The sequence below is a fragment of the Brachionichthys hirsutus genome, chromosome 15 (assembly GCF_040956055.1).
Source record: "Brachionichthys hirsutus isolate HB-005 chromosome 15, CSIRO-AGI_Bhir_v1, whole genome shotgun sequence".
NCBI lineage: Eukaryota > Metazoa > Chordata > Actinopteri > Lophiiformes > Brachionichthyidae > Brachionichthys > Brachionichthys hirsutus.
In genome coordinates, this window is record NC_090911.1 from 8,656,572 (window position 1) to 8,671,144 (window position 14,573).

General features: G+C 44.3%; 1 protein-coding gene across 1 annotated transcript in view; it reads right to left on the reverse strand.

Moving 5' to 3' along the window:
• Positions 1-14,573, reverse strand: part of LOC137904693 (ephrin type-B receptor 1-B) — a 91,600-nt gene that overhangs the window by 23,212 nt on the left and 53,815 nt on the right. Inside the window, exons 8-9 of the mRNA XM_068748897.1 lie at positions 8,386-8,510; positions 1,422-1,584 (exon numbers count right to left, since the gene is read on the reverse strand). Of these exons, the coding sequence (XP_068604998.1) occupies positions 1,422-1,584; positions 8,386-8,510 (288 nt within the window). The remainder of the gene's footprint in view (positions 1-1,421; positions 1,585-8,385; positions 8,511-14,573) is intronic.

The window sequence follows — 14,573 nt, forward strand, 5'->3', positions numbered from 1 at the left end:
ATGCACCATGGAGCAACGCTGCAGGAAAATCGGCATCTTCCGTGTTGAATTGGCCTCTTTGGATTAAAGTGGTAAAGGGAGAGAACTAATGCATCTGTGGCGCACGTTGAGATCCGCAATGTACCAGGAAACTCAATGTGGCAAGACATTGCTCAAACGCTTAACTCGCACATTTATCCAGTACGTTTCAAGGAAATGCTGTGAACGGCGTTCCGGCTACTCCAGGCAGTCGTCTTGCCTTGCATAATAAGAGTGAGCGTTCCAGATGAATCTCCCTTTCACCCATCATGAGAATGTGATTTTTTTTCCCTGACAGCTAGAATTACCACTGCTACTTGTTTCCGGTGGTAAATATAGGCTCAGGATGTAATCAGTTACTTCTTGGATCCTGACCTGCTGGAGTTGTGACATCATCAGTCACTGAGCAATCGCCTCTTCTTTTTTTTTTACGTCACTGCCTGTGAGCACACCTTGTGGAAGCGTATTAAAACAAGAAGTTTCTTGTTTTTATTTTCCTCTGATGGGGCTCTGAAACGGGAGAGAAGAGAGGTGCGGGGGGGGTGGGGGGGTGGGTGGAGCTGTGGGCAGGACTGTCAGCGATTCTCTGGCGTCCGCCGCTAATTACATTGATGAATGTCATCTTGTGGTGTCGTGCCAATGGATGAACAATTAACGGCGTTTGCGTGGGTGTGAAGCAAGCGTGTTTGAGGGAAAGAGGGGAGAGCAAAGGGGGCCGTGATGGTCCCGCTGCATCTGCTCTGCTCAGGTAAGTGTAGCCGCAACGATCACCTTTTCATCATCATTAGTTCTCATCCCATATTCCCTTCCCTCGAGATCCCGGCTTGTTTCATTCGTCGTCTGCCACAACACAGAGTATAAGAATGCCACTCCCGTCTTCGACACGCTATGAATTATGGGCCGCACGCACCCACGTCCGGAAGATTGTGAAACACATCTGGACAGAATCACGCCGTTGATTTTGCAACATCGCCGTGTGACATGCGATATCAGCGCCATCGACTCTGCACACACTTATTCTAACATACTTGCCAGAGGAGCAGGTGTTACTGCTCCTTATCAGCCAAACCCCTTCCCTGGCCAACAATCCGGCCTCCCCATGGCAAAAAAATTATAATAATCTCACCAACTACTAATCACAGCTATGCATTCTGGGATGGCTCACCGGCAACAGCAGGGCCAGGTGAAAACCCAATTGACCCCCCCCCCCCCTCCCCCCACGCATACAGACACACAATTAATTTAGCTGAAAAGAAGTGCAATTAAACATTACTGGGTAATAATAATAATGCAACAACAAATCCAAACAGCAAGGAGAGTGTTACACCATTTGTGTGAGTACATGTGGGAGAGAGAGGGGGGGAGACAAAGGGAGCTGTTTCTCCTGGCTCTGCCATCCTTACCATCTGTGAGGGTTTGGAAGCACATCTTGCTGCTGTATTTGCCAAAGCCAGCCACGGTTCTCGCTCGCACCTGCACCACGTAGACCGTTCCGGGCCTGAGGCCCTCCACCCGCGCTGTGTTGGCTTGGCTCCTCAGGATAGTGGAGTTTGTCTCTGCGTGGTCCTGAAAGGAGAGGCGTGCACAGGGAATAGGTTAGAGATGATTTACGGAGAAGATGCCGGCGAAGAAGAGTCGCATAAAAACAGAACCCAGTGGCTGTTTGGCAGTGAGACGAGGAGGAGGCTTCTCAAGGATCACATATTCGGGAGCCAGTGCAGGGAAAGGGAACCAGATTTGTTGGACATTTAGGCTGTGTTGCAGATGTCTTAAATCGGAGACACAGGAAATGGAGTGATAAATAAAACTCCAAGAGGATAGATGGAAATGTAGGAATAGTGGATAACAAAGAGGTTAAAGCAAAGACACAGTAAAGGGATCTTAAAAAATGAATTCATAAGGGCTTATTTAAATATAAATGCTTTACACTGCAGCACTCATTAAAATCCACTCAGGCGAACACACAATATTTCCATTCACACATAAAAACAAAGGTTCACAAAGGCAATCTTTTTTTTTTTTTTTTGCAAATTACAAAAAGCAATAGCTACTACAGAACAGTAATAGAGAACACTTGGTTTATTTTAAGATGTGCTTTGTAAGGCAGTTTAATTGTTTCATGAAGTTTGAGCATCGCATGCTCTCGTTTTGTCGTCTGCAGGAGGTTGCGTTTTATTGCTGCCATGCGATGAAGCTCAGAGTGTTGAACGCACTTCTTGCAATCGTTAAGGTGATAAATAAAATTACATGCATGACAACAAAACCACACCCTTACGAAGCAGAGATGCTAAACAAGAGACGTGAGGACAGATATGTCACTCTGTTTCAACTTCAGAAACCAGAAAAACACAAACCATTCAAATGATTTTTTTTATTCCCCGTTGGCGTGAATTTTATTAAACTTTTCTCCCCAATCTGCAAGTGCCCTTCCGCATTGTTAAGCCTGTGCATGAAACCAGGATGGATGCTGATTCCTTCTAGGAGTCTTCCAGGCCTGAATGTAATGTATCTGTTATTTACTGCAGGTGCCTGAACATTGTTCTGCATCGTCCTGACCTGGTTTAACCTCTGCTTATGGCTATACATTATGTAAATGCTTGCCGTTGACCGATGGGACCTGCCCTCCAAATCCTCTGCCTCTGTCTTTTTCTTTCCAGACACAGGAGAGCCGGTCGGGCAGTCTGCTGCGTGGCAGTTTGCTGGAGGTATCTGCTTTGGGGGATCAGTAATTATTCACGCTTGTCACCTTCCCATAACCCAGACTGAATATGACAGCCAGAAAATAGGACTGCACCTGCACAACACCCACCACTGCTACCGGCTGATAGCTGGATGCAGTCTTATTTTATAAATGTGGTGGGGGGGGGGGGGGGGGGGGGCAGTTAAAAATGATGGGGGGAAATTCCTTGCATCAGTAGAACCCTGTAAATACAGAGGCAAACTTTTCCAGCCTTGGTAAACACGCCATTGCTTAGCGCAGGACTATAGCTTATAATACACAAATGCCTGCTGAGAGAAAACACGCATACAGATCTTGACAATAGTGGAAGTGGGAAAAGCAGACAGGCAAGGAGGATTTGGGAGGAAGTCAGGGAGTTGGGAGGAGGAGAAAGATGGCAGGAAGAGATAAAAAATCGAGGCAGACGCAGCCCACATTGAAATCATTATCCAATCTGATTGGTGTAATCGAATCATTCCGGTTGCTCTGCCATTGAGCAGACGATGTAAGCACAGCAATGAAACCCCCCCACCCCACCCCACCTCTCAAACCCTCACATAATGATGTGTGCAATCACATTAGCTTTTATTGGACACTTTGGACTCGATGAAGACAAATGTTTGGGCTCGGGATGGGAGCATAAAAAGCCAGACCATCAGGCTTTTTATGATTTTTATCTCTGACAGGAAAGAGATGTTTCATAAATTGAATTGTGGTTTCAACTGGTTAAGAGAATCTCTCATCTTTAAAGAGTAAAAGCAATCTTTAAAGCAAGCTTAAAAGCAGCGGGCCCTGCATCTGAAAGAGCCAAAGAGGACAGGAAGCGCCAGGAGAGGCCGGAACAACCCATTCAGGTATGAGACATGGTTGAGAGCACATGGGCAACTGGGGGTTAGCAATCCCTGCCTGCTGCTTTCAGTCATCCTACATTTCCGCGGCCACGCCCCCCCCCCCCCTCTATTTACTTTCTAACAGAGGACAGGTGAGCAGACAGACGGTAAGCCACTAATGGGGGGTAGAAATGTCCCTTTCACATTCGCTAGTCAAATGGGGATTATGAGACACACACACCCACACACCCACATCTGCCGTTTAAAGACGAGCTGGCATTTGTCGTGCCAGCAGGTCCGGGGACAACCAATGAAAAGACTTTGCCTGGAAAGACTTCCAGCCAGGAAAGGTCCTCTCCTGCTGACAGTCAAATGGAGATTAGGAGGACCACACCCGTGCTTAATAAAGATAGATTTGCAGGTGGGGAGGCAGATGGCACAGCGACCAATGAAATGCATTGCCAATGGTAGCTCGCAGGAAGTGCTGCAGGAAGCTTGGTCACTATGAACTTACAGCATAGCGGAATTGTTTGAGCAAATTCAAGAGGCTTGAGGACTTTTGCTCAATGAGCTTCAATGCACCCACTCTGGATCGATGATGGTGATGATATTCCTGGGCTGCTGGAGGGCCGGCATATTTATTGTAACTCTCAATTCATTATTTGCAATTGTCAATTTCCTACTGATTGCTGTTGCACAGCAGAGTGCACGGAGGAGATCTGTATTTGAATCTTCCCTCTGACATTTATCTGCCCTTTACCCTTTATTTTCTGTTATGGATGGTGAGTTATCCAGTCCAAACAATATGATGTTGTGGACCTGTAAAGGCCATCAAGATATTGTATTTGATACTCAACTATACAAACGTGCCTTTATGTGTGTGTGTGTGCTACAGGGGATGGCCGCCTGGCACAATCACAGACATGGTGGATTACCATTTGCTCTCTTCACAGGCCAGCCGGCTGGCTCTCTCTCTCTCTCTCTCCTTACGGGAAGATGCTAATATTATGTTTGTAAAGTGGAAGTAAAATAAAGGCCATTCTCCCATTAATGTAAAATGTTGATGCATTGCCTACCGTAAAAAGAAAAGAACAAAGATGAGGGAGTCTGTGCTAACGATATAAACCGCTCAGACTAAATGGGTTTTTATTAGCATTTACAAATGTCTACCATTCCCTCATGGATTCCAGTCTTAAATTATTATTTTTTTGTGTGGTGGCCACGCAATGCAAGAAACGCATCTTAAAATAATGCAGACTATATCATTGCATGGTAACGACAGGCAAAACATTCTAATCCCATCCCGATTCTGAAACGTCACCTGGTGAATATCAGTTCGCATTGTAAGAGCGCACGATAGATAAGTCATATTTGTTATTTGCAGCCACCTCCTTTTGAGATGACACTTTGTATGCATTCCCTTCACCTGGAGACTAACATGCAGGCTTGAGCGAGTAGTCTGGGGGATAAACAAAGGGAAAAGAAGAAGAAGAGAGGCTGAGGTAAGAAATGTGAATACCCTTGTTGAAGCCTCGAGAGAGTCCTGCTTTTCACAGGTTCCATTACAAACCTGAACTTGTCCATAGATCTGTGTGTGTGTGTGTACAAAAGTGTTGTGGCTGTCTTTGAATGATGGCAGGAAGAGGGAGGGATATAATTGTAAATACTTCCTCCCGGCTTCTCTTTGGAGGAATCGCTAATGGTATGCAAATTTCAAGAGATTTTGGACCATCAAAAATGGTCACAATGCTGCAGAACTGGGGACATGCAGTAAGCGTGTTTTTATTTGAGTTTTTTTTATTATGCCGGTACTGCCTTCATCCGGAATGGATCCCTCTGACCAGCACACACACACACACACACATACATACAATGCCATCAGTAACCAGAACCAGCGGCTGCTCGGCTGCCGCCATAATGGAAGCCCTGACCTCCGCTATGCCGAGTTATTTCCACCCTCCCAAGCCAACACAGCTGCTCTAAAGTGTGGGAGGAAAATTGAGAGACTGTGAGCATGAGATTCAACTTTTCTCTGAAAAAGCTTTAATTCATTTCGTCTTGCTCCCCAATTCCCGAGCCCACTTACTCTGTAATGAGAAAGTTGGTTGAGGAGAGGGGAGTGAAGCCTGTTGAGGGAACAGCCGTCACCACTCAGTAGAGCTTTCAGGTGAAACTGTAATAATGCGGCCTTTTTGAGTTATCGCCATCCATTTCCCTCATGTGATTACAACTGCAATGGGTGGGTTGACAGCCTGGTCTTATTTTTGTTGTTGTGGTATTACTAGTGGTGACATGCCATGCTTTGAGCAATATATATATATATTGCTTAGGACAGATCAATCTCAACCCCCCATAATATATTGATCTGTCCATTGATTTGTCTTCCCCTGTTCTTTGATCTCTGTCAGATGAGCATAACAGCGTTGAATATTTATCATTTATACTCCTAATTTCCCAGGTTCTGAAAAGATGGCATGAATTTACCACTGCCCCTCCAGCACGCATCGCCTTTTCTCATTCCACTCTCCTCTTGATGCATTTTAAGAATAGAGGCATCCTCGACTAGGGTGTGCTGGGATCGATTCCCAGGTCATGGGCTTGTGGATGTAGCGGATGGGAGAAATGAGAAGAATCCAAGCATTATTGAGTGGGTTGAAATCTACAACCTCGGGGCCCCGTGAACACACGCTGGTTGCATCCCGAGGACGTCCTGAAGGCCCAGCAGTCAAGGTCACACAAGCAAGTGGGGACAACATCACCAGAGCTTATTGTCTTCTCTCCTTCTCTGAGACATGCCCCAAAAGTCATCTTAAGAAAAAAAAAACACTTATTAAAATGTCCTCCTGTGTCTATAAAAAACTGAAAGTTGAGATAAATATGTCTTAAATTGCAACATTAAGCGAAGGCTATTAAAAAGTGCAATTTTCTTTTGTTATTACCCTGCAGTTATGCGCCGCGCTGCTGAAGAAGACGCTGCTCTAAATGGGCATAGTGGGCTTCCTGTGAGATGTACAGAGAGACAGCTCACTGCTGTGCTAAGGAGCAGCTGACTGCGCCAGTCATGCTGAGACATTCAACTCCGGAACCATAACAGTGTGACTACGCTCAGATTAATGTCGACATTGGCGAGCTGCATAAAAAATAAGGCGAGCACAGCGAGGCATAAAGAAGCCCATTTTTTTTACGATTTCATTATCCCGTCTGCAGTTAAGTTACCGCTGGAGCTCGGCAATGCTGGGAATGTGCAGACGAGGGCGTGATAGACAGGGTGAGAGACATCCATCCATAATCGCCTTTTATGGCTAAAAAGCCACATCCCTACTTTACGACTGTGTCAAACCTTCAGATTTTCTGAACCTCTCAAGGATTATAATAAATAATAGCGGGCTTGACATTACACAATTGCCATTTAGCTCTATCTGGAACTTTTACCTAAAATTTAAACCGAATGTTTTTATTCTTCTCTGGACCATTGGCGCTTAATCAGGCACAAAAACGACATCAGCAGCGACACTTTGGATTGTGGAAGCTGGCCGAAAAAAAAAGGGCTGATGGAACCTGGAAAAAGCCTTGTCAGGCCCCGAAATACAGAATGTCAAAGCAGGACCGCCGGGTGGAAATCTCATCTTCACAGCTCAGTGTGTCACAAAGCAATTGCTCACACTCACATTGTGGTGCCTTTTATAGATGGAGACACACACTGTACGGCAGGGATTGGATTGAAGGGACCTTAAAATAGAGGTAGGCGAGTACGGCACAAATTCCCTGTCACCTGAATCATCCTGGCACAATTGAGAATCCTGTCCTCCTTAATTCACTAATTTGTGATTACACTGTGCTCATCTATTTTGAGTGAGGACACGGTACATAAGCATCAATAGGATTAGGTTTCATTGATATTCATGAGCTATTATTAGCATTATTTACACAACACTAAGCTGTCTGGTAGATAATGTTTCTCAGGGCCATGGCAATACGATTACATTTTTACGACCTATGCAATGCCGGGCTGGCAGAGGGGTGGAGCTCCTTACTGCAAACAGCTCTTGCCGATAAAAAAAAATAAAAAAAAAGTTTAAATGTGGCAAACAATTCTAAGGTGGGGCTGGGAATATCGATCCGCCACCAACCTTAGATAAAATGAGTTTTTGTGAAATAAATAACTCGACAGGAAAAGAAAAAACATTTATAAAAACCTCTATGGATTTTTCCTTTATTTGGAAAGCACAACATGGGTGAGAGTGCACACAACCAAGTCTCAGCTTACGATGACAAAGGCGGAGGAATGAACATGCATGAGCAACCTTGCTATATTTATCGATCAGCTTTGGGAGGACAAACAAGGGCCCAAACAAAAAGCCAGGGTTTTTCCGATCTCTCGGTATCATTAGGTCCCCGGCCTTGGGGAAAAGCCTATAGGTCAATACTAGAGCAGAATGAGCGCGGTGGGGACCGGCTTTGCGACTTAATAAAGCAGACATATTGTGTGTGAGCAGACAGGTCGATGAGACCCCCCCCCCCCAGACGCAATGCATTTTCACAGCAGGACAGGTTGCTGTACTGCGCAGTGTGGGCCTGGTAGCAGAGGTCAACCTATTCACTTCATCAGCAGGAGACACCGAAGAACAGTGGGAGAGATTGGAGTGGACTCAGTCAAACAGACATATTATCAACCCAGGGGACTCCACTCACAAATATCCGGGAAAGTTTGGGTTATTATTTTATTTTTTTTAGAGCTGCATGCTGTTTGTTAAGCATGAGCAGAGTTTATTCATGCATTCCCACACCCCCGCACCCCCACACTGTACACTTACTCACCTTCTCATAATAGCGCAGCTCATAGTCCAGGATGATGCCGTTGGGTTGTTCAGGTTGTGGCCACGACAGTGTGAAGCTATTCATGGTGGAGCTGATTTGGTGCATTATGGGAACTATGGAGGGAGCTGTGGAGCAAAAGACAGGAAACACAATCAGTCCATCAAATTTAATCCAGGAGTTGTAGGAAGTTCAGGCACCTTTTATGCTCATTCACCAGGAGTAGCGCTCCATTGGATGCCGCTAGTTGGACAGTATTTAACTGCTTGAATTCTGAAGCCTCCCACTTATTCTAAGAAAGTACTGTAGTTTAACATGAAAGTATGACTTGAACACAAGAGGTTGATCTGTTTTCCTAACTGGAAGAAGCTTGACAAACGTCTAGCATTTATCATGTCACACAGTCTTTATCAGTTATTATCAAAATTCACAGCCACTGATTTCTTGTGAGATGCTCCTCCACTGCTTTCAGTACAAATGATGTCACAGAGAACCAAGAAATTGCTAAATAGTGCAATCACACACACACACACACACACACATGCATACATACACCATTCATTAAATCAAACAATTTGGAAACAAGCCATCTAGAATCATGATCATTGTGAGAGCACAATATATTCCACCCTGTAGTGTCAGTCTGGATACCCGTCTGGATAAAAAGAAAATACAGATTTATCCATAAAGAGTGTGTTTTCACTATCATGCAAACTGTCTTCTTGATCTGATATAGAATGATGTTAGGAAAAAATATAAAATACATGAATTTAGTTTTGTTTTCGTTTTCAGGTGCAACTCCGATTCACTTTTACTTTTCATGGCCGGTGTATAAAGATACCAAGAACAATTTCTAACCCTTTGATGATGATCCGGATCACCAATTAGGAGGGGAATGAGCTGCTTGTCGGAGTGCTTTTCTACTTCTCTTTGGAATTGCTGTTGGTTAATATTTAATCTAGAGGAAGTATACAAATTCCCAAATCTTACAGGCTTGTTCAGCAGCAGGTGAGAAGGTCTCTGAAATATGCACGACTCAAATGATTATACACAACCAAGGGATTCTTTAGGCCCTTGTTAATTAAATGAAAATTTCTGGAGATATTCTGTGCCGTCGCCGGTCATGCTAACTGCCTTTTTATTTGCTCCGTTGTAAACAACCACTCTTGCTGCTGGAGATTAAAAAAAAAATAAGTTCCTCTGCAGCAGAGGATTTATCATAGAAGGGCCTACCTGACAAAAACTGTTAGAGCAGAACATGTGAAACTTTTCAGGAAGTGGGATTAAAATTCCTGAAAATGCATTTTCTCATCACTTTAAAAGCAACATTTAAATTTGTTTACAGTTTTGTGGCTTTTTTTTGGCTTGTGGTGGCGATGCTGTCTGACATATGATGACAGCTTTTCTATCACACGTTCACCAATGTCTCATGGAGGCAGACATTAGTTTCAAATAACCTCTGAAAATGTCAAATACAAAATATAAATGACTCATATTTTATGTCAAAATGAATCACTTTAATGGAAGGTGATTAAGCCCCCCCGAAATCCACGGTATGATCACAAACTCCTCCAAGGTTCTCGGATCGATTTCTATTTCAAAGATAAATGCAACCAAACGTATTCATCAAACCGACTTGTGGAAACACAAGGAGGTATGAATAGCAACGGCTCATATTCATTTCAAAGCCTTGGTGTTTTTATTCAGCGATGGGAGCAAGTCACCACCCCCTGTGTCTGCAGGCATAAATACAGCCCCCCTGCACAAACCCATGCTCTAAATGTTGTGCCTATCAGCCTATTGGCTTGCCGCCTGCTCGCTGCTGAGGCCTCGTCTTTGCTCCACCTGGTCTCCACTCACTCCGCTCTGAATAACTCCTCTATTCAAAAGGAAGAAAATGGCACCTCTCACGACTAAATGATCCCTTTTATTAGACTCCTTAATGGTTACCTCCTCTTTGAATTTCACCCCTTTTCATAGCTGCTACGACGGACTCCCAAGTTGTAGAGGAAGAAAAATCTCCTGACATTTTTGCTTGGTGTGTGTCTTTTTTTTTTTTTTCCTGTAAATCCTTATTTTCCCGTCTTCTACATTTTTCAGGTAAACACTTCTTCGTCTGATTGTCGGAACCCCCCCCAAAATGTAAACAAATGAATGAGCTCTGTTTATCCCGACAGTGTGAAATGGATTATTTTCCCTCGGCTCTCACCTCCTGCACTCGCTCCCTCCCTCCTTTCCCATACTCTCGAGACAGAGTGTGAGAGCTATAAGCTTCACCTCAGTGCTCCTCTACCTCCCTGCCTCTCAGCCTGGTTCACGCTCCACTGACCAGGGCTTGGGGTGCCTGTGCCGCATTATCAATTACCGGCCACAGGCACACACTGTTCCTGACAGACCTGAGGGAGAAGCACCCCACATAGAAATTCCTGCAGGGAAAAAAGGGTGTTGAGGAGGGGAAATATTTCCATAGCCTCAGTCCTGCTCCTAATTCAGTTCATGCATTAAGGAAACAAATGCAAATATATATATATATATATATATATATAACATCTTAATCATGTATTTCTTTTAATGCATGCTTCAAGCTTCCAATTCATCTTTGTGAGACATCTCTCTATGTTGGAATAAAAACTCAACTTAATAAAAACTTTCTTTTAGTTCTACATATGCTAAAAATGGTTATTTGTACAAAACAAATTCTCCTGACATTTCCTAACGGGGGGGGGGTCTCCAGCATTTCCCAATGGACACACGGTGGTATGTGCATATTTATGTGTGTCTGTATGTCCTAGAAGCCGGTGTGTGAACAGCCTGTCAGAGACAACGTGCTGTGCCTGTAAGAGGGTGAGGTTCAGCCCAATGAAGCACTGCCGTCCCCTCCAATGGCACCCAGCCACTGTCACCCTGGGACGATGATGCTGACAGTGATCGGTGAATGTGTCCTGCACTCCTCTCTCCTCCCTCCATCTCTCCCATCCCTTGCTCCTGTGCTCCACTTTTATCTGGCCCCACTTGCTGCCCCTGGCTTTCAATGCAGAGCTTGGGTCACCATTAATCAAAGTCAAAGCCTGCCGGTGTCTGGCTGAGAAAGAGAGAAAGTAAGAGACAAGGCGGGACAGAGAGCGGGTGAGGGAGACGGGGAGAGAAAAGGTGGAAAGGGGTTTGAAAGAGAGAAAAAAAACAACAACTGAAAAGCTTCTTTAGTTGATTAATCTGTTGTGGATTACAAATGAGTTGGAGCATTGTTTTGCATGTCTGCCACATATCTGAGCCTCTGTTTCCACTGTAAGGTCACCTGAAGTCATATGAGATGATGAAGAGTCGACACATCATGAGCTTAAGAGTCATCCAGTGATTTTTGCATTCAACTTCCATGAGATTAAGATACATCATAGCCAGACCAGATGCAGAGTTATCCTTGATGTGAGTCTCTTGCAGGGGTCAAAGCTCCAAAAAATGCATTCCCAGTTCCTGCTCTGCCTCAGCAATCTTCAGTGAAATGATTGGGCAGAAGGTTCCACTATAATTGGTCAGCTGATCTTGTACCATTCAACTCTGGGTACACACACACAAAAAAAACACACACATCGTGGTAGGCTCCATTCCCCTACCACATCTACAAGCCAAGTTATTGCTTCTCTGTAGTGGTCTTGAGGTTTGTGCTTGAATTTAACAGCGTGCCATTGAAGCCTCCTAATGGAGGGTTCCGTGTCTCATGCGTGGAGAGAAACCTATAGTCCTGGTCGGTGCCTCGAGGTTTAACTAGCACCGTCCCTTTCAGCAGGGACTCGGGGCTTAGCCAGCCGTGACTATATGGTAATGAGCTTCTCTCAAACATCATAAAGAGGGATCAGTTCAGCTTCACAGTTTCCTTGTCAACTCAAGGAACCACGGCTGGAATTATTTTCAAAATCACATTCGACCTCGAAGATTCTCAATGCAGCTTTTTGTATTAAAGCAGAACCTGTAAGTGTATGAGCATAATTTCACATCGGCAGAAACACGCACCGGCTTCTGATTCTCACCATATGAAGTCATTAGATTTGAATCACAAGCATTTGAGCCCCACACTTATATTTTTGCCTGTAGCTATACCTCTGTTTCTGGGCCGCAGAATCCAAAAGGAATGAGAACGAGCATCAAATGAAATAAAAAAAATGGCACCAGGAGAGAGAGGGGAGAGCCTAAAGAGCACCCGAGCTCTGATGCATAAAGACTCGGCAAGAGAGAAGAAACAGGAAGAAAGAACCCCCCCCCTGAAAACAGATGAAAAGACACGGCAGCCCGCCAAACGAGAAGACATCATGAGTTGTGTCTTCGATATCCTTCACGGGCACGTCCTGCCTGTAATCTTGAGCTGATTTGAAAACGCCACAGAGTGTAGATCTCTTTATATTAATTCATCCGGTTGTTTGGAAGCCAAACATTCCGATCCGGCCACCCTGCTGAACTTGCCCATAGAAGGCCGAGGACGGCTCTCCAAACAGACAGTCCAGCTCAGTGGATTGTTTGTAGATATACTTGGCCTTCTGCGGTCCCCCCCAACACACACACCCCATCACCGCTCACAGTAGAAAGGAGTTGTACAAATGAGTAAAATAAGACATATCCCCTCCTCCTCTGAAGCAGCAGTGTTTGGGTTCATCCCCAAGATGAATTACGTAAGGAAACACGGCTGCTATATCTGGTGCTCACCACAATTTATTCGCCGCACCGTGACGGCTGCATACAATCATCTTTGCGGCCACACTTTTCCACACTCATATACGTGGAATGGTTATTTTTCAATAACTAACGCAGATTAATATAACTAAATCCAGGCCAGGCATGAAGGATAGTCCGAGACATTTGCAGTACATAACCTTTGAGTTTGTGTATTTGTGTGCGATCACACATCTCCTGGAGAGCGCAAGCCACGGATGAACTCCTAAATCACACTATTGATCAGTCCTCCCTCCCAGACGCACGCCGGGATCGAGGGCAGTTAAATGGCCTCCGAGGTGATTCGCGCTAAATCCCTCCAGCTCCCTCCTCGCCTGCATTATTCCCTGCTCTCCTCCTCTCCATCAAGGCTCTCCCTTCCTCCCCTCTCACCCGTGTCTTCTCATGGTCAATTTGCTACCAATTTAACCCTTTAACATCTGCCGCCTCACTGTTTCCCAGGTGGTCTCTGGGTTTTCCTTAATCTCACAAGTGTGGGAAGAGGTAGACATTTTTGGTAGGAAGGCCTCTCTTTATTTTATTTTTTTTGTTCGATTGAAGAAACCTATGAAACCTCTAAACTTAAAGTCAAACAGATTGAGACAATATTTATTTTTATTTTCTGGTGTAATTGGCACAAGACTATACTTACATATAGCATACGATATAGCTAAAAACCTTTTAACAGAGATGCACTGACTTTACGACCCAGTGAATTCTATAAATGTGTAAAGTTTATTTTCCCAATATTAAGTAGACGCACACCCCTGCGCATTATTTGAGAAAAAGATATGTAAAATGGAAAATAAATAAGAGGGCATGTTGATTAATTACTTGTGCAATGGTATTACTCATCTCCTCCATTATCCTTTTTAATAGCTGCTGAGCACAAAGCGCATGACTGGCAGAGCCGGGCGGGATTTAGAGGAGACTGCAAGCCGAACACCCTTTAACTGCGCCGCCTTCCTCTGGAAATAATCAACTCCACGCTCAGAATTAGGAAAAACAAATATGAAACATTCTCATACTTTTTTGCTTTGCATGATTTAATGTGCATTTTCACCAGTAACACCCTCTGATCGAAAGTCCAAATCTAAGTCTAAATTCATTAAAAGTAAAATTGTAAAAAAATAAATCAAATCAAATACACCCGGATATCTTTGCACCTGTGTCATCGGTGATCACATGTCAGACAAACAATGAGATCTGTCTACTCTACTGGCAGTCTTGGCTCTTGTATTGATGTGACCTGTGGTGAGATTAGGTTTGTGCATCTGTTTAATCCAAACAGTGTCCTCCGTTGTTTCAGGCTCATGGTGCTCAAATTGTCCCTTGAATGCTTCAGAAAAGCAGCAATTCTCCAGTGGGGTTGTTATTTCACTGCTTTAAAGGTTAGAGGAAGACTATTTGTATACTTATTGTACAGAATAGGTACCATCCTCACAGGATATATGAAGAGGAGAGCATCGGTGTATCAATTTGGAACTGGT